This window comes from Neofelis nebulosa, chromosome 14 (assembly GCF_028018385.1).
Source record: "Neofelis nebulosa isolate mNeoNeb1 chromosome 14, mNeoNeb1.pri, whole genome shotgun sequence".
Lineage (NCBI taxonomy): Eukaryota > Metazoa > Chordata > Mammalia > Carnivora > Felidae > Neofelis > Neofelis nebulosa.
In genome coordinates this window covers 37,261,282-37,282,081 of record NC_080795.1, presented here as the reverse complement: position 1 = coordinate 37,282,081, position 20,800 = coordinate 37,261,282, and the positions used below count along the sequence as shown (strand labels likewise).

Genomic DNA, 20,800 nt, shown 5'->3' with positions numbered 1-20,800 from the left:
TGTATCAGGGAATCTCTCATAACCTCAGTTTATTTTTCTGGGAGACTAGGTGGGATTGAGTTTCCTTTAATAATTGATATAGCAGGCAAGTTATTTTCCTGAACCCTGGTACCTACAGCCTATAATATTCAGTAATTTTCCAAAACTCATACAATTGTTTATTCGTTCTCGAGTTAGCAGTACTGTAGTCTCTAATTTAGTTATAATGTCCTTTCCTAGCAAGAGAGTAAGGCTCTCTGGTATTATCAAGAATGAATGAGAAAAAAATTAGTTTTTCCCATATGTATCCCAGGGACTGAGAGAAAAATTTAGTTATAAGTTTTCTGGAGATGCCTCTAATCGTCATGCTGCTTTTGGATAGTTGGCCTGGAATGGAAAAGAGGACAGAAAAAGCTCTGGTGTTAAGAAGGAAATCAACCAGTTTTCCTTCTATATTTAGAGTTACCTGAGGCTCTGAGTTTCTGATAAACAGTTGGTTTAGGGGAGCCACCATGAAGAGCCCCAGGACCTGGTTAGTCCCTTATCTGAGCTCTCACAGATAGAGGTCCCTGAGGGCACTCAGATCTCTAGGGATTGTCTCCACATAAGGGGCATGGCTTATGAGGTTTTCATTTTGATTGTCCCCTCTGAGGACTTTTTCATTTTAGTGCTCAGAACGGTCATAAAAATGGCACTTGGTTCCAGGACCTTGAGAAGTCTAGTCTGACATAGTATGTCAGGCCACAACAAGGCCTCAGGTTTTTGTTTTTTTTTGTTTTTTGTTTTTAATTATTATTCTTATTCTCCCCTTGATCTTGGTTGTAATGTACCCAACTGGCAGCTCATAAGAGCTCCTCCAGGGTCCTTTCCTAACCAACAGCAAGTTTTTGCAGTTTTCCTCAAATATCTGGGACCAAGTGAGTGACAAACTTGACTTTTAGAATTGTCTCAGCCTCAGGAGTGTTAGGGGAGATAGCCATATATTTAATAAGAACCTCCCTTAATCTTTCCAGGAAGGCCACCAGGATTTTATTTTGTGTCTGTAAAATAGTGGCTAATTTAGCATAATTTAAAGGTTTAACCTTAGACCTCCTGACAATATATAAAATTTTTTAAAGATTTTTTTTTTTTACAAACTTTTTACAACTTTTCGTTTGCTTTTAGATTTTGATGTAAGTCTCTCTCTTTTTTTTTTTTTTTTTTCAAACAACCAGTCTCATTTAGGACAAATTTACTCTTTTTTAAATATATATCTGCTCTTTTATATGTAGAGTTGTGTTTTGTTTTTTTGTTTGTTTTTATTAGTCTTAACTATATTTAGCAGCATTTTAACTCTTAGAAACTTTAGTCTCTTGTGAAAACTAAGTAGTAAACAATTGTGAACTGTTACATTAGAATTTCTTAGATGGCAAACTTATGAATCAATTAAGCCCAAAGCATGTTTTTCAACAGATCCAAATATCCTTGGTTTTTCTGCAACAAGTCAAAAGCACAGACCTACGTCTAGTAATTAGTGTTTTAGCCTCTTGTTAAATATCCAACGAATTTAATCCCAGCTTATCTTGCAAGCAAAAACTTTAACATTTTACCAAAGACTTTGAAAGCTATCTTAACAATTACCCAGGAAAACTATGAGACAGACCAAGTTAACCATTACTTTAAGTCATCTTTTTGCTAACAAATTGGAACAGAGGTAACATGAGCTTATTTGACCTTCAGCATATCTAGGTAGAATAAAAGTTTTTTTTAATGTTGAAAAACATTGTCTATCTTGAGCCAACAGAGTTAAATTAGCTTAAACAGTGAATATGTTTTACTTGGATCCATTTAAGACAATTTGTTCCCCATGGTTAATTTTTACCTAGAGCATTGGTGGGGAAATCTGAAATGGGTGGTCTCTGCTCCATGACCTCTAGGGTGGCAGGAGGAGCTGATGGTGCCTGAGGCATTGAGGAGCCAGTTATTTAGGCCGTACCCCAGGTAGTACAGAAACAGGAAGGGGGGGAAGGGCAGGCAGAAGAGGCAAGGTGCCAGCAAAAGGCAGAGAAAGAATTACCAGTATTAAATCTTGTCAGCTCAGACAGAGGAGCAGACTCCAGGTTTGTTTTGTTTTGTTTTGTTTTGTTTTATTTTGTTTTCCACTAGTGGAATTAGGCAGTCCACGTCAGTCTAGAGAAGACAAGGAATTTCCTCAAAACAAAAGGAGTTTTGGCAGCTGCTTGGGAATATTCCTTAAAGTCCCCATTCTGAGGTAGAATAACCAGAGACAGTCGGCTCTAATTATCATAGCCATTGATCCAGGAAATAAATGACAGACAATTTGCCACACATAGTCATACAGTGACTCCAACCTGCTGCCCAGCGCCCAGGGCCTTAGAGTTGCAACTTCATTCCTCATCCCTTGTGGAACTGCTAGGGCCACTCTGGGAGGTGATCAGGCTCTTTTTCTGCCTCTTAGGGGCAGGTCTGCCAAAACAAACCCAGGTTCTTACTAGTCTGATAGGCGGCACTCCCTGAGCTGGTTCCTGGGCCTCACAGGTTCCGTTGGTGCACACAAGGTCCTCGCCCTGGTGGTCCAAGAAGGCTAGTCTCCTGTGGATCAAGTGATCTGCTGGTGCCAGGCGAGGCCCCCCTCTCCTGGCACTCCGAGGTTTGTATCCCTGCAGCCAAAGAGGTGGCAAATGTACTGTCTCCGAATCCCGGACAAGCCCCCAAGTAATGTAGCAGGATTCCCACACAGAGAGTTGTGACACTGAGGCTTTTCTTTCCAGGAAGCAACTTTATTCCTGCCGGCACCACTGAGGTCATTCGTGCCCAAAGAACTGAGCACCACTTGTTTTAGTTTCTATATATTTAAACATTAAAAAATAATAATAATAATTTAAAACTCAGCCTCCCTTGTCCAGGGGCAAAGCACCTGAAATCTAACAAAAGCAGCAGCTTCCAGGCAGCTGTGACTTTCTGTAGGACACACTGCCCCCTATCGCTGAGAGGCAGCTTGGCTCTGCCGGTCGGATGTTTTGCTTTTCTTGCAAAAGGAATATTACACATGTTAAAAGAAAGGCATATCTTTAGTTCATCATTCTCCATCTTAATATAATGTACCTCTTGACACAATGCATGAACTCAGATCACACTTCTTTCTTCATTTCTAAAATGTGAATTTTCATACCTAGTTTAGGATTATTGTGAAGATTGAAAGAGGATGGATGTGAAGCCCCAAGCTCAGACTGATCGTAGGTGATATTGAGAATTCACAAAGTAGTGAGAAAGAAAAACAAAAAGCAGCCTGAGCATTCAGAACCTGACCTGTCACTCACGTGTAGTCCATACTAATCTCCTTTTGGATATAAACTATCTCACAGAATACAGACTGCGCAAGTTTGCTCGGAGGTCAAAAAGTGAGACAAAGCGAGCTGACTTCATAATTTTGTCTATGCACAAAAACAAGATCACGGTTGTTACCCACAAAACATCTAACAACCTGTCTCTTGGCTCTAATGAGTGACTGTTTCCTTACCAAGTACAACTTTTATCTCATTCTAGTATCCCCTCACTCTAGATAAAACTTACTGAGATCATCCTTCTTAGAATTGCCCTTGCTTTCTGACAGCATCCAACCTAGAGTGAACCCACCACTTCCTTAGAACATCTCCCAAATTATCCAACAAAAGTCCAAATCCTATAATAGATTCTTTCGAACACCCTTTTACTAAGACACTCCATGGTTTCCCATGGTGTGTGTCCTCCCTTGATGCAAAATAATGAATCCTATCAGTTCAACTGTAGGTGTGTCCCTAGTGGACTCTGGCTGGAGGGTATTGACATTGTCTTTACTATATTAACTCATTGTCTCATTTTGGGTTCCCTGTAAGCAGATTATGGAACAAGGATCCAGTGCAAGTTACTCATTTGGGAATTACCAGTAGAGAAGAGAGGCAAGTGATACAAGGTTATCAAGCTAGCTAACACTGTGGACAGCTAGAGCCAATGCCACAGAGGAAACTCAGAGAAAACATGCTGCTATGGACTGACTATTCATAGTCTGAAAGCCTAACCCCCGAGGCAATGGTATTAGGAGGTGGGGCCTTTGGGGAGTGACTAGATGAGGGCACTTATAAGAGACCTCAGAGAGCTAGCTCGTCCCTTACAACATATGAAGGTGCAATGAGAAGCCAGCAGTTTGCAACCCAGAAGGAGGCTCTCATGAAAACCTGACCATTCTAGCATCAGACTTCCCACTTCTGCAGCTGCAAGCAGTAAATTTCTGCTGATTACGAGCCACCCAGTCTATGATATTTTGTTATAGCAGCCCAAAGACTAACACACGGCTCAGAGAAATCTCACCTAGAAGTGAGGGAGCTGGGGTATTTACACACCACTCCTTTTTAAACAGCTGAGGGCTGCTGGGGTTAGATGTTCATTCTCCAGCCCTTTTGTCCTGTGGGCTTAGCATCGGGGCTTCAGAGAAGGACCTCAAGAGAAGAAATGCAGACACTGTAGTTGTTGGTAGATGGTACCTTGAAGTGGTAAGGCCCCAGGGTCTACCAGTGGGATGCCCCATTGTCAACCCACCCTCACCTAATTCTCACGACCCTGTAAGGTTTGCTTTATCCTTTCCCTTATGTCCCAGAGGCATATACCGGAGTGGTTGAGGAACTTGACTCAAGCTCCACAGCCTTGGAGAGGAAGAGCTGGGACGTGATTGTAGCTGTCCAGACCTAGAGCCTGTGCTCTTTCCCAGTACATTCTTTTTCCTGTGACAAAGTACCACCAACTTCACTGTAACAAAAGTCTGACTTCACTTGTTGATGCTCAGTTTTCAGCCTCACCCCCACCCCTTCCCTTGTGTCTTGGGTCAGCTGGGCAAGCTGACAAGAAAGCACAAACACACCCTCCTTTGGCACTGCAGCAAGCCCCTTGTCATCTGTGGGCATCCTCATTCTAACCCCTAACCAGCCCCTAACAACTCTAAAAACCCCCAAGCCACTCCTTTTTCCTTACCGTATTAATTCTCTGGGGCTGCCATAGTAAAGCATCACAGCCTGGGTGGTTTAAACAACAGAAATTCATTTTTTCACAATTCTGGAGGCTGGAAGTCTGATATCAAAATGTCACTGAGGTTGGTTTCTTCTGAAATCTCTCTCCTTGGCTCATAGCTTGTGTCTTCTTCCACTGTCTTCACATGCTCTTCTTTCTTTACATTTCTACGACCAAATGTCTCCTCCTTATGAGGACACCAGTCATTCACTGGATTAGGGCTCACCAGAATGACCTCATTTTAACCTTATTATTTCTTTAAAGCCATATCTCTGAAATGGGTGATTTGACCGATTGGTCAAATTCTAAGGTACTGGGGGTTAGGACGCCAAAATATGAATTTGAAGGGGACACAATTCAGCCCATAATACTTGCTCTCTCAAACCATTTTTAGATTAGCTCAGGAGGACTTCTCTGTCCTCCCAACCAATCTCACTACATAAATAATAAAGCTTTTTGTATTCTCATGATGGTGGTGGTGGTGGTGGTGGTGTGTGTGTGTTTGGCATCATCAGTCTTGATACCCAAACCAAATTTTGGGTGGAGTCCATCTTGTTTCCACAGAGATACTACAACATTAGGGTCTTAAAATGATATATATTTATTATGTCACTGTTTCTATGGGTCAGAAGTCCAGATATGGTCCTAGACAGTCCTAGACAAACTCTATGACTATCCAGGTATGCTTAGGCTCTCAAAAGACTGCAATAAAGTTGTCCACGAGGCCAAGTTTTCATCTGGAGGCTAAATTGGAGAAGAATCTGCCTCCAAGGTCATTCAGGTTGTTGGCAGAATTAATTTCTTTGGGCCCATATGACTGACGCCCCCAGCTTTTGCTGGCCATTGGCTGGAGGCCACCCTCAGTTTCTAGAGGTCACTTGTAATTCTTTTCTATATGAGCTTCTCCAATGTGACTGCTTATTACATCTAGCTAGCAAGGAGAATCTCTCATCTCAGGAAGGACCCAGTCCCTCTTTTAAGGATAACCACCTGATCAAGTGTGGCATACTGAGAATAATTATAATCTTTGATTAACTAAAAACCAACTGATTTAGAACCTTACTTATATGTGCAAAATCCCTTCACCTTTGCCATATTCTGTTGGCTAGAACCAAGTCACAGATCTGATCCATAATCAAGGGGAGGAGATACACCGGGTAGTAGGGATTATGGGTACCTCTTAGAATTCTGCCTACCATAACCACTATGCTATCCATAGGAAGGAAAGGAGGTTGCAAATGTTTCAGGTAGGCCCACACTCTACCACTAGTCAGAAGAGAATAGCTATAAAATACACTTAGGCAGGCTAGGCACTGGGCACTCAGCTTAAGTGTTGGGGCATCAAGCTTGGTACACCTTGGCAGAGGCTTGGGCTTCAAGAGAACAAGTCAGCTAGGGGAAAATAGAACCACTGTGGTCTGAAAACCAGAGAGGTCTCCTCAAAGGCCTGTGTCAAACCTGGGGTGCTTCTCATGATCTTGAGAGGGAAGGAGAAAGCAGGGCCCAAAGACAAATAAAAGTAGGAATGAAAAGACTTATTTTAACCACTAATGTTGTGGTATCTTACTCTTGCAAATTTTACTGAAAAATAAATGGCCCGGTGTGATGAAAGGACTGTGCACTTAAGGGGCCCTGAGTTTTACCAGCTTCTGGTAAAGCCACCTCTGCCCTTGCTACACGTTTTCATAGAGTTCAGGTTTTTCCTTTTGCAGCTCTTAATACAATTGTGGTTGTGTCTCTCTTTTATACAGTAGGGTGTGGGGGGGAGTCTTTTTTTTTTTTTTTTTTTTTTTTTTTTTTTACACATCCTTCTATCCCCCACATCTAGCAAATATTTGGTACATAATGAGCCTTCCTCACAGATTTGTTGAATGAATAAGCACTGAGGCTGTTGCCATCTTCTAAAGGCAGTACCATTACTGGATGGTACTGGATGCCTGAGGATATATTACTCCTGAAGGCTAGTATTTCTTAATTGTTTTGTGTTCAGACTGTGCTCAGCACCCTACATGTCTACTAGTCCTCATAAGCATTTGTGAGGTTTATACTATTATTATCCTCATTTGGAAACTGAGGCAAAGAACAATTAGGCAAACTGCCCAGCTATTAACTAACAGTGATGGAGTCTGAGCCCAGCCCGGGGCCATCTCTCCACCAGTGCATTGTCACTGTGCTAGTGGAGTGTAGACATGGGAGTCAGACTGTTGGGGCTCAAGCAGAGCTATATGGCTCACTAGATATGTCAAGTTTAGGCAGTCAAGAACTCTTTCCGTTTTATTTCCTTATCTGTGAAGTGCAGATATTAAGAGTGCTAACTTGAAAAGGTTTTACTCAGGGCACCTGGGTGGCTCAGTCGGTTGAGCGTCCGACTTCGGCTCAGGTCACGATCTCGCGGTCTGTGAGTTCGAGCCCCACATCGGGCTCTGTGCTGGCAGCTCAGAGCCCGGAGCCTGCTTTCGATTCTGTGTCTCCCTCTCTCTCTGCCCCTCCCCTGCTCATGCTCTGTCTCTCTCTCTCGGTCAAAAATAAATAAACATTAAAAAAAATAAAAAAAAAAAGAAAAGGTTTTACTCAGGTTTAAATAATATATTTAAAGCACTTGCAACAGGGCATGATACATACAGAATAGTAAACGCTCATTATGATCATGTACTTAGAGACTGAGCAGTAGGTAGCCCAGAGTTAAGGGAAACCCCTGAAATCACTATATAATGTGTTTTTATTTTTCTCATGGAACCACAGGCTATGACTATTTAGCAAGTTCAACAAGATTATTATCCAGAAGATAAACTACCCCAGGGAAGAAGAAAAAAAAGGGAAAAGCCTACAAAATGCCTTGTTCTTGTGTTGTCTAGAAATTGCAATCATTGCTGTTTCATATTTTTGTTAGAGAGTTCTATAGACACCTAACATGAAGTGTCCAAAATAAGTAAACAAAGTTGTGTTCAGATGAAATCAAGGCTCACAGCTTCTGTCCCTGGGGAAGAGATTGAAGAAGGTGATCAGTTTCGATCAGTTTGGCAATTTAAGTGGTGTATGCTCTCACCAGCCCCCCCCCCCCCCGGGAGCTTTAGTGGTGGAATGGGAACCCAGCCCCCTTATGCAGAGGCAGGGAGAGACTGAAGAAAGAGACAGCCTTCTCCATGTTGGTAGGTGGCAATTTTAATAATAGCAAAGGAACTTACATATGAGGCTTGTCTTGATCGGCAAGATGAATCGACCCCTGCACCGGCCCTCCAAATCTTAAAAGCTTATAAAGAGGCCCTAAGTGGGCTCAGTCATGCATACTGTGCAGGTGTTTTCAACATCACATCACCATCTCAAGGCTGTGTCCTTGGAGCAGCCTCTGGGAGCAGGAAAGACAAGTTGAACCCACATTCCAAGGACAGGAGCAGGGGTGAAGTGCCTTTGAAGTGCCCTGGTCCATCTCATGGGTCAACTGGTGGTCACATCTTTTTTGATCTAACAAGTGGGAATATGAATTAATATGAAGACAATTCTCGGTTGAAAATAGGGGAAATGACTCCCCTTTGTTTTGGAGCATTTACTTTAGAAAACTTGTCATTGTAAATTCTTCCGTGGCCTCTGAAATGTATGTAGATCCTTTTTAAAAGGTTAAATAAAACTCTGCTACCTTTACAACCCAGTAATCTCTCTCAAGGACCAGGGGGCCATCTCTTTGAAATGTAACAATCAAGAAAGATAGACCCCATTTCCTAGTTCAACCTGTAAAACTATCTCTTTTCATAAAGATATGGGTTTGTCAGGGCACCTGGGTGGCTCAGTCAGTTAAGCATCAGGCTTCTGCCCAGGTCATCTTGTAGTTGGTGAGTTTGAGCCCCGCTTTGGGCTCTGTGCTGACATCTCAGAGCCTGGAGCCTACTTCAGATTCAGTGTCTCTCTCTCTCTCTGCCCCTCCCCCACTCATGCTCTCTCTCAAAAATAAATAAACTTTAAAAAAAAGATATGAGTTTGTCTTCTGGATAAAGGCAATTAGCTAACACAACGGTTACTCTAATTGCCAGGTGAACCTAAGATGAGCTATGTGTGACAAATGAGGCTGTCAAGTCCTCTTATTCAAGGACTAGCCATTGTTTATCTGGAGAACATGTTATGGAATGAGTTTTATCTGCTTGCCTATATAAAAGGGTGAGATTTCTCTCAGCGATCTTTTGAGTAGATTGTCTGGAATTCTGGCTTATGCTTATTCGATAATAAAACAGTTCCCTTTCCCTTCTATATTTGTGGAAAGGGTTTCTGGTATGCCAGAAGATTCTGTTTTAACTATGTTTCCCCAATGGCAATGAACTTCAAACCCCTTAGTGCCCAGCCCTAACGTCACATAGTTACACTGGCCTCAGGCCTCACTGCCAGGGAAATAAAAAACAAAACAAAACATGTCTTCCAGAAAAGGCCAGAGAGTTGTTTAGCATTGTCTGGGAGACGGCATGAGAAATCCTTTGACCGATTTGTTTCACTACTGAACAATTGGAAGAAAGCCCACCTGAAAGGGGAATTCTTGAGTACTTTAGGTGGGAGGCGCTGGCCATGGGATCAGTAACATCCTTAAAGGTAGAAGTATGATTCTGAGAAAAAGGAACAACAATTGAAAATGCTCCCATCTCCATTTTCGATCCAGCATTCATTCACTCCTGGCTGCATAGTATGGGGATTGCTAAACGGTAGCGTGAACTGAAAAGAAAAGCCGACCTCAAAATAGGTTAGTAAATGCTTGATTCATCATCTTACTGAGGACGATAGTCCAGGGGACAGTATTTCACATTGCTCTGAAAGAACTGCTCCAAAGCATGTCAGTTTCCAGGGCATTATATATTAAAAGGTTAAAGGGTAGTGGTATCTGTAAGCAGTTCCCCAAGCTCTGCCCATCACAAGATATAATTTGATCAGTTTTAAAACCAATGTTTATTAATTTCCACATAGACACGTTGAAGACTCTCAGCTCATCTTAATACATTCATTATGTTTCTATCATGTCTGATAAAAAATATTGCGTGCATGCCTCCACTTATCTGGTTTACTGGTTCTTCTTGTTTTTCGTTTCTTCTTGAGGTCACTTGAAAGGGTCACAGGAGGCTGACATCATTCACCTACTGCAGTGTTAGTGCACAGGAGTGCTCAGAGGACTTGGTCCAGGCTGCTGTTGCAGGGATCTAAAGAGATTGCACTGAGGGGCGCCTGGGTGGCTCAGTCGGTTAAGTGTCCGACTTCGGCTCAGGTCATGATCTCACACTTTGTGGGTTCGAGCTCTGCATCAGGCTCTGTGCTGACAGCTTAGAGCCTGGAGCCTGCTTTTAATTCTGTGTCTCTCTCTCTGTCCGCGCCCCCCCCCCCCCCATGCTCTCTCTCTCTCTCCTTCAAAAATAAATAAAAACATTAAGAAAAAATCTTCAAAGAGATTGCACTGAGAAGCACAAGATCTGCTTATCTTGTTTGTGTCCTGACTCCACTACAGATTGGCTTTCAACTACCGGGCAAGTAAACTTTTACCAGCTTTATTTTCCTCATCATAAAACTGGGGTGTTGGTGTAAATTATCTCTAAAATCACTTCTGTTCTAGTTTTAGTAGTTCTAAAAATCTGTGATTTTACAAATAAATTAGATTTGGCAGAGTTATTATAGGCCACCTGGTGAGGTACTAAGAAGGTCATTGTGAAATGCTATTAAGACTTTTAAAAACCTGGTAGATAATATTCTTCCTTCAGAATATTAGCTCTTATGCTTCTCTGGTGCTTGAGTACCTCATCTAATTTTACACATTTTAGGTGAATATTAAACTTCATATTTTCAAAGTGCTTAGCAATCTCAATTAGCTTCTTGAATGACCTCTGGAAGGGAGGTTTGCCCATGATCCCAAACAAAGGCTTATTTGTTCTTGTGCCATAGAGGCAAGTCTTACACTTTGCAATTTGGGGGTCTGACATCCTTTTATCTTCCAATTAAAAAAAATAAATTATACAGGGTGACCGCATGGCTCAGTCGGTAGAGTGTCCGACTTTGGCTCAGGTCATGGTCTCATAGTCTGTGAGTTTGAGCCCTGTGTCAGGTTCTGCGCTGACAGCTCGGAGCCTGCTTTGGATTCTGTGTCTCCCTCTCTCTCTGCCCCTCCCCCACTCACGCTCGGTGTCTCTCTCTCTCTCAAAAATAAATAAACATAAATAAATAAATAAATAAATAAATAAATAAATGTTAAACAGCCAATTTAATTCAACTAATCCACTGATGTTTGGGTAACTCTACTAATAATTCACAGACTAACTTGATATATACTGTATACTCCCATATAAAGATAAAACAATTAAGACACAGAAGTTAAATTTTTTATTCTAGTAAAATATACAATAGAATTATTGCAGTAAAATAATTCTAGCAAAATGAAACTAGGGTCGAGCTATAAAAATAGAACTCACTTGTTCCTTACTCTCAGATAATCTTCATAATAAAAAAGGTACACTTTGAGTCAACACTGGTTTTCCACATGCTTCTCATTTCCCCAAACTGCACCTGCTTTCACAGTTCAACATAAATATTGGAAACAAGTGTAAAAAAGTTTTGATGAGTAGTTCAATTTAATAAACAGTTACATCAGGTATCCAACACTATGGTAAATATTAGATATACAAAAGTGATTTAGATAGTAGGAACCCAAATATGATTTAGATGCAGCCCCTACCCTTAAGGAACTAGAAAGGAAGGAAAGGAACTCAATATTTGTTTGATACCCATGATGTATAGTGTAGTATCTCATTTAATACTAACAACAATATTGCAAAGTAGATATAATTTAAGCCCACCTATATGTAAAAGGAGACTAAGCTACCTTTATTGGTACTTGTGTGTTATCCTGAGACAATGAAATCCTAGCCCTGTTAAACCTATGCTTTAGCTTAAATTAGAAGTTGATGACCAAGTTAATGAAATTTTAGAGGATGACAAGATTGTCTTTTTTTAAAATTTTTTTTAACATTTATTTATTTTTGAGAGACAGCACAAGCAGGGGAGGAACAGAGTGAGAGGGAGACACAGGATCTGAAGCAGGCTCCAGGCTCTGAGCTGTCAGCACAGAGCCCGACGCAGGGTTGGAACTCACAAACTGTGAGATCATGACCTGAGCTGAAGCTGGACACTTTACCGACAGAGCCACCCAGGTGCCCCAGATTGTCTTTTTATTTATCTTTTTTTCCCCAAGTTTTTATTTAAATTCCGGTTAGCTAACATACAGCTATGTTATTATTAGTTTCATGTGTAGAATTTAGTGATTCATCAATTCCATACATCACCCAGTGCTCATCACAGCAAGTGCCTTCCTTAATCCCCATCACCTACTTAGCCCATCCCCCTACCCATCTCCTCTCTGGTAACCATCAGTTTGCTCTCTAGAGTTGAGTCTGTTTCTTGATTTACCTCTCTTTTTCCTCCCGTATTCATTTATTTTGTTTCTTAAAGTCCACATATGAGTGAAATTATATGGTATTTGCCCTCTTGGGTTTATTCAGCTTAGCATAATACACTCTAGCTCCATCCATATCATTGCAAATGGCAAGATTTCATTCTTTGTTATGGATGAGTAATTCCATTGTATGTATGTATATACATATATATATATATATATGTATTCTATTGTGTGTATATATATATATATATATGTGGCATATATTCCACATATATATATACCACATGTTGCTTATCATTCATCAGTCAAGGGACATTTGGGCTCTTTCCATAATTTGGCTATTGTTGATATGCTGCTATAAACATCAAGGTACATGTGCCCCTTCGAATCAGTTTTTTTGTGTTCTGTGGATAAATACCTAGTAGTGCAATTGCTGGGTTTTAGTGTAGTTTTATTTTTAACTTTCTGAGGACCCTTCATACTGTTTTCCCAGGTGGCTGCACCAGTTTGCATTCTCACCAAAAGTAAGAGGGTCCCCTTTCTCCACATCCTCACCAACACCTATTGTTTTCTCTGTTGTCCATTTTAGCCATTCTGACAGGTGTGAAGTGATATCTTATCGTAGTTTTGATTTGCATTTCCCTGATGCTGAGTGATGTTGAGCATCTTTTCATGTATCTGTTGCCATATGTATGTCTTCTTTGGAAAAATGTCTATTCATTCTTCTGCCATTTTTTAACTGGATTATTTGATTTTTGGGTGTTGAGTTTTATAAGCTCTTTATATATTTTGGATACTAACCCTTTCTCAGATATGTCATTTGCAAATATCATCTCCCATTCCATAGGTTGCTTTTTAGTTTTGTTGATTGTTTCTTTTGCTGTGAAGAAGTTTTTATTTTGATGAAGTCCTAGCAGTTTATTTTTGCTTTTGTTTCTCCTGCCTCAGGAGACATATCTGGTAAGAAGTTGCTATGGCTGAGGTCAAAGAGGTTGCTGCCTGTGTTCTCCTCTAGGATTTTAATGGTTTCCTGTGTCACACTTCAGTCTTTCATCTGTTTTGAATTTATTTTTGAGTATGGTGTAAGAATGTAGTCCAGCTTCATTCTTTTGCACGTTGCTGTCCAGTTCTCCCAGCACCATTTGTTGAAGAGAATTTTTTCATCGGGTATTCTCTTCTGCTCTTTTGAAGATTAATTGTCCATATAGTTGTGGGTTCATTTCTAGGTTTTCTGTTCTGTTACATTGATCTATGTGCAAGATGATCTTTTAAATGTTTTTAAGATAAGGTGAAGGAAACAGAGAGAAATTGAAAATACGTAGGAGAAGGAGGTAACTGATAACGCAAAGCCTTGGGAGAAATGAGAGGAGACAGGTTTAAGTTGAGCACAAATGGAAGAATTGATCTCAAGCTGAAGGGTCAAATCATACCTGGAAACCAGAGATAAGAAGGTAAGGATGAAGTGTAAGTATAGATTTTAAAAGAAAAGAAGTGTAGGGGCATCTGGATGGCTGAGTCAGTTAAGCGTCCAGCTTCAGCTCAGGTCATGATCTCACAGTTCACAGTTCAAGCCCCGCATCAGGCTCTGACAACTAAGAGCCTGGAGCATGTTTCAGATTCTGCATCTCCCTCTCTGTCTGCCCCTCCCCTACTCATCCTCTCTCTCTCTCTCTCAAAAATAAATAAAAAATTTTTAAAAATAAAAAAAGAAAAGAAGTTTGTCAGGGTGCCTGGGTGGCTCAGTCAGTTGAGCGTCCAACTCAGGACGACTCAGGATGACTCAGGTCATCATCTTGGAGTTGACGAGTTTGAGCCCCACATCCGGCTCTGTGCTGACAGCTCAGAGCCTGGAGCCTGCTTTGGATTCTGTGTCTCCCTCTTTCTCTACCCCTCCCCCACTCATGCTCGGTCTCTCTCTGTCTCAAAAATAAATAAACATTTAAAAAAAGAAAAGAAAAGAAGTTTATCTTATGATAGGGATAAAAGCAGAGTTCGGCAGAAATGGTAAATAAATCCTTATAAAAATTTTCTCTGTAAGATGTGAAACACTATTTTTGGAAGGAGGACAGGAGATGGTCATATCTGAGGAGACTGGCAAAGGTATAGAATAGTTGTTCAGGGTTTCAGAGAATGGAGGGTTTTTTTAATGTTTATTTTGAGAGAGAGAGAGAGAAAGAATCCCAAGCAGGCTCCATGCTGTCAGTGCAGAGCCAGACTTGGGGTTCAATCTCACTACCATGAGATCACAACCTGAGCCGAAATCAAGAGTCAGATGCTAGACCGACTGAGCCACCCAGGTGCCTCAAGAATGGATTTTTTGTGTTTTTTTTAAAGCAAGAGGTGGAACTAATGAGTCTTGTTCTATAATTCAACTGATATTAGAGCTTGTGAATTTTCATTGGTTTCACATTTTCAAAGATAGGCAGATTTAACCCAGAAGCTTCAGTATAGAAGGTGGTCGTATAACTGGCTCATGATTGGGGTTAGTTAAGGCTCCTAGACAAGTGAGCTACAGAGACTCTGAGAATGAAAGTAGTGCTGAGAGCTGCTCCCAGTACTGAAAGCAGAGCTGTGAGTAAAAGTAGTTCAAGATACGATCCTGGTAACCAGCCTTACCAGGATATGATGGAGGATAAAAGGAGTCTGATCACCTGGGTAAAGTGGAGGGACCAAGTGCCAAGAGACCTGGAGGAAGCTGAAAGCAGGTGTAATGGAGTGAGCATATAAGAAACCTAGAAGGCCAGGCAGCTTGTCAGAAAGTAGCATGTTAAAGACGGGGAAGGTCCTGGTGATGAAATGATCTAAGGGGTGGCCCCTGAAGAGGTTGTGTGTGCGGAGTAGAGGTGAAAGTCCTAGGATTTGAGAAATCGGAGAAATGGGTAGAATGAGTTTTCCATTTGTGTCTTACAGTTACTTGAAAATACTGGCGAGAGTTGGGATGGAGCAGAAAACTCTCCTGTAGGTTCTCCTGTAGGCGATGTCCTCAACGAATATGGACAAGTGACATGGGTATACCTCCAATAGGTAACAGTAACAGAATTTATAAAGAGTGTGTATTCACACAAAATGATTCGGACCTAGGAGAGATTTTGCAGGGCTGGGAAGAGTAATACACTAAAATGGAAAGTGAAGGTGTAGGTTTAGGTGGAAATAGTAATCCTTCTGGCCAATAAATATGGTGGATAGCCTACTGGTCAGTAAATATGGGAGAGGCTTTGGAGCAATTATCCCAGAACCGGTTGAGAAAAACTGATCTAGGGTGAGAGCTACGTTTCACTTAAGGCAGGACATAGAGGAAAGTTTTCATGAACACTTAAAAGGTCTAGCAGTGTTTGCTTACAGCAGATGCCAGCAAGCTACATAAAGCAGGGGGCCTGGAATAGTAAGCAGACCAATCTGCTACCAATTTAAACTCTATTTGCATTGTCTCCCCCTTTAAAATTTTTCTTAAGCTCTAGGGGCACCTGGGTGGCTCAGTAGGTTGAGCATCGGACTCTTGGTTTCAGCTCAGGTCATGAGCTCACGGTCATGGGATGGAGCCCCAAGTAGGTCTTGATGCTGGGGCTGGAGCCTGCCTCAGATTCTCTCCCTGCCCCCACCAAAATAAAAAAATAAATGAATGAATTAAACATTTTTAAAATACAAATAAAAGGGGCGCCTGGGTTGCTTAGTTGGTTGAGTGTCCACCTTCAGCTCAGGTCGTGATCTCACCATCTGTGGGTTCGAGCCCTGCATTGGGCTCTGTGCGGACAGCACAGAGCCTGGAGCCTGCTTCAGATTTTGTGTCTCCCTCTCTCTCTGACCCTCCCCCACTCATGCTCTGTCTCTCTCCTTCTCTCAAAAATGCATAAATGTTTAAAAAAATTTTTTTTTAAATACAAAAAAGACTTAAAAAAATTAAAAAAAATTTCTAAGCTCTGATCATCAGTCTTGTGCAGTTGCCAAGCGACAGATAAATTTTCCTTTATCACTTTAACATTGTCCCGTGACCCCTCCTGGCAATCAGAAAATAAATAGAGCTAAGTTATAGTGTAACCCAGCTGGGGAAGGACATGGCCTGATAAGAGAAGATGTGACTTTACAGTAAAAGGAGCTGCAAGGCCATCAACGTGTCAGTGGGAGCAAGGAGAGTACCTTTGGGACTATATTCTGAGGATCCTGAACAAGGGGCAAATGGAAAATAAATTTGGATAAGGGAGAGTTTATCGATTTGGGAGCACTCACCAGGAAGAGACAAATGAATGCCCTGGAAAGGACCCTGGAAAATACGACTGTCATAGTTCCATGATGGCTCTTAGAGGCTTGAAGAAAGTGGTGGCCCATGCTGAGAGAAGTAGAAATAGAATTGTCATGGCAGATGGTGGAAGCAGGGAGCAAAATGCTCAGAAAAGTGGCATGCTAGAGCAGTTATGCACGTAAAGCTGGAAACTCCACCAGATGACAAAGTTCTGATTCAAATTCTCCATTTATGAAAGTGACTAGGAATTATCTGGTGAGAGGGGTACCAACCTCACTGGTGGGCTCTCCTCCATACCTCATGGCTGATGATAAAAGATGCTGTTACCAAAATAGGTTCAAAGATAGCAACAAAGATAACTGAATCTTGAAACAATAGAGGCCAGGTAGCAGCATCAGAAGGGTGCAACTGTCTTACTGCGTGGCAAGAATGGAGTGAAAGCCAGAGGTCTTGACCTACAGAGAGCTCTGAAGATGATTAATAGAACATGGCACCCCTCAGGGGAAAGACAGAAGCTAGCCAATGAAAGCATACTCAATGAAAACGAAAAGTCAGGGATGGATGAACACAAGGCTGAGAGCAGCAGCCTCTATAAAAAGGTTCAGTCTCTTCCCCTGTTTCTTGACTTGAACCAGTTTATCATTCCAGATCCTAGTGGTTGAAGGAGAGCTAGGAACACCAAGAGGGAGGACCCTGTAACACCACAGTGAGAATATACAGTGATGCACCCATGCCCCCAGCAATTCTTCTCCAAAGAGACCTACGGCCATTCCCTTGGGAAACCATACACTGAAGAAAAGACAATGCCTAAATATTTTGAAGACTGTTGGGCACAATTATTGATACCTAGGAACCCTGAATATTATTATGGCCTTCAGTTAGAGTAGAGGTATACAGGAGCCAGGTAATGAATGGAATTTTTGCCCAAATCTGGCACACAGCAGGTCCACTGAGCACATGGACCAATGTGGTGGTTGTTTCCCCACTCCTAAACGTATAGTTGGAAAGGACATATTTGGTAGTTAGTATAACACCCACATTGGTTCTTGGCCTATGGGATAAGGGTTATGAAAGTGCGAAAGGCCACAAGGAGCCTTTGAAATTGCACAGCCAATATATTAAATAAAAACAATACAGGAGAATGGTAGATATTAATGCCACTTTTGGTTCCCATCATATCCATTTAATTCACCATTCATGTGCCTCCAGAGACCCAACAGCTCCTGGAGAATAAATAATAGACCACTGCAATTGAACTCCAAGTCATAACTACAATTAGAGCTGCTGTACCGCATGTGGTATCTTTACAAGAACAGAGCAACATGACCTCAGGGAACTGGCTTGAAGTGGTTGATATGATGAATGTGTTCTTTTCCAACCTTATCAGAAAGTAAGATTAGAAGGTGTTTGCATTCACTTAGAAAAAATAATAGAAAATATTGATAGTCTTCCCCCAGGGCTATGTTGTCTTTTCTACCCTCTGTCATAATATAGTTCTAAGAGACTTGAAATGTTTGGCTATCTCACAAAACACAACACTGGTCTACCGCATTGATGGTATTATGCTAATCGAGTTAGACTGATAAAAATTGGAGGCCTTGGTGAAACATGTTTACTTCACAAGAATAAGAAGAAAAACCCTACGAATTGTTGGGGATCCACCAAATCAGTAAAATTTAAGAATTATGGGTTCCAGAGAATACTTTTTTGTGTCCTGTTTAAGAAATATCTGCCATGGGGTGCCTGGGTGGCTCAGTCACTTAAGTGTCCGACTTTGGCTCAGGTCACAGCTCGTGAGTTCAGGGCCCGCATCAGGCTCAGTGCTGACAGCTCAGAGCCTGGAGCCTGCTTTAGATTCTGTGTCTCCCTCTCTCTCTCTGCCCCTCCCCCCCTCTCAAAAATAAATAAAAACATTTAAAAAATTAAAAAAAGAAATATTTGTCTATTTCTCAGTCATGTTTTCTTATAAAAATATTTACTATTTTACTTTCATATTTAGACTTATGATCCATCCGGAATTGATTTTTTTTGTATTTTGTTGGTAAGGAAGGTGGTCAGCCTTCATTTCTTCTGTAGTGTTAATAAATATCCCCAAGTTCTTTTATTGAACCCCTCCCTCTGCAAAAACAACTTCCTACGTTGCTCTGCAGTATCACCTTTGAAAAGTCAAATTACCTTTCATGTGTGCATCTTTTTTAGGTCTCTCTCTCTCTTGACCATTTGCCTATTTTCTATCTTTGTGTCAATAGAACACTGATTTAATAACTATAACCTTTTAATAGGTCTTAATATCTGGCAGTGAAAGTACTCCCGTTTTTGTTTTTGGTTTTTGTTTTTTTTTTGAAATTACCTTGGGTATTCTCTGCCTCTGAATTTCCATATGTATTTTAGAATCTGCTTATCAATTTCCTTTCAAACAATCTTCTGGAACATTACTGAAATTGCTTTGAATCTATAGATAAGTTTTAGGAGAAATGACATTTTAATCCATAAATATGGATATAGCTGCATTTATTTAGTATTTATTTTAATTTCTGTCAATGTTTTGCAGCCAGTAATGTTTTGTATCACATCTTTTTATAGATTTATTACTAGGTATTTGATGACTTTGGGTACTATTATGATTGTATATTTTATGTGTCATTTTCTATTTATTCTCTGGAATACAATTAAATTTTGTATATAGTCGTTGTATCCAGTGACCTTATTAAATTCACTTATTAATTTAAGTTGCTGATAGATTCTTTTAGATTTTAACTGTATATAGTCATATGTCTTATGAATGACAGTGTAATTTCTTCCTTTCTGATCTATATGCCTTTTATTTTTCTCCTTTATTGCATTGGCTGGAGCATCCAATAACAAGTTAAAAACAAGTGGTAATAGCAAATATGTCCTTGTTTCATTGCTTACATCAGGGGTAAACATTCAATGATTTAAGTATAACATAAGCTGTAGTTTTTCATAGATGCCCTTTATCAGATCAAGGATGTTCCCTCTATTCCTATTTTTCTGAGAGTCTTTATCATGAGCAAATGTTTAATTTTATCATATTCTTTTTTCCACAACTACCAAGATGATCATATGAATTTTCTTTTTTTTTCCCCCCAGTTATTCTGATGAGTTATATTGGACTTTCCCCCAAATACCCATCCTTCCATTTCTGGAATAAGCCCCACTAAGTCATGATTATCCTTTTTATATACCACCTGATTAAATTTGCTAATTTTGTGTTTATGATTTTTGCATCTATGTTTATAATGGAGATTGAAAAACCAGCCTCTTAAAGTAACATTTTTTTCCTTCTCATTACAAATGCTTTAGAAAACCAGAAATTATATGATCCCAAGCGTGCTTTAGGATGTTTATTTTGTAGTGTACAGGATATAGAATGGATTTATGCAGGAGATGGGTGGTGAAGAATTAGGGGGCTACTGGAGTATTAAGAGAAGAGCTTGGACCAGTTTGGTTCAAGTAGAAATGAAAAGGAAGCATAGACTCCCCAGTGTTTAGCTCCCGATTAGATGGAAGGGTAATGTTGTGAAGTAGAGAAGTTAGGAGAAGTTGATTAAGGCTTGGATAAGAGCAAAAATAATGAGTTGACAAGGGGTAAAATCTTTATCTTCATTGTAATTATCATCATCGTTTGGATCCATACAAAGGAATGACTGCAATCTAAGAAATCGCAAATGCATGAAATTACATGATTGGTTACTATGTCAAGGTTGCTTTGTAGCTAATTTTTAAAATTATTTCCATTCACAATCACAAGAGGTTAGATAATCTTATTTACAATGGGATCCATACTTCGTAACCTAATACAGCACATTTCGATACAGATTGCGCTGTTCAATCCCTTCACCACCAGGTGGCGACGAGCAGCCCACGTCGCACTCCTGGTTATCCCTCCTCTTCCTAGGCGGACCGGCTCCCGGGAGCGCGCACGTCCAGGAGTCCACGCCGATTGCGGGAGCTGTGGCCGCGCACGTCGGTCAGCTGCTGTTACGCTTCAGCACGTCGTCCATCCCCCCAGAAGACCCGGACCCATGTGGAAGCTGGTCCCCGTGGCGGGCCCGGCCCGAGGTAAGGGCGGAAGAGCGATTCCCCCGGGACTGTTTTCCCGGGAGCAGTTG

At 40.9% G+C, this 20,800-nt stretch overlaps 1 protein-coding gene across 4 annotated transcripts in view; it reads left to right on the top strand.

Annotated features, from left to right (window-relative positions):
* Positions 1-20,605: 20,605 nt before the first annotated feature.
* NBN (nibrin) overlaps positions 20,606-20,800 on the top strand; it is a 52,154-nt gene continuing 51,959 nt past the window's right edge. For 3 of the 4 annotated variants that reach the window (XM_058698498.1, XM_058698497.1, XM_058698501.1), the window contains exon 1: positions 20,606-20,750. In XM_058698498.1, coding sequence (XP_058554481.1) covers positions 20,714-20,750 — 37 coding nt within the window. In that variant the 5' untranslated portion in view covers positions 20,606-20,713. The remainder of the gene's footprint in view (positions 20,751-20,800) is intronic. The other variant, XM_058698500.1, reaches the window with a different exon arrangement.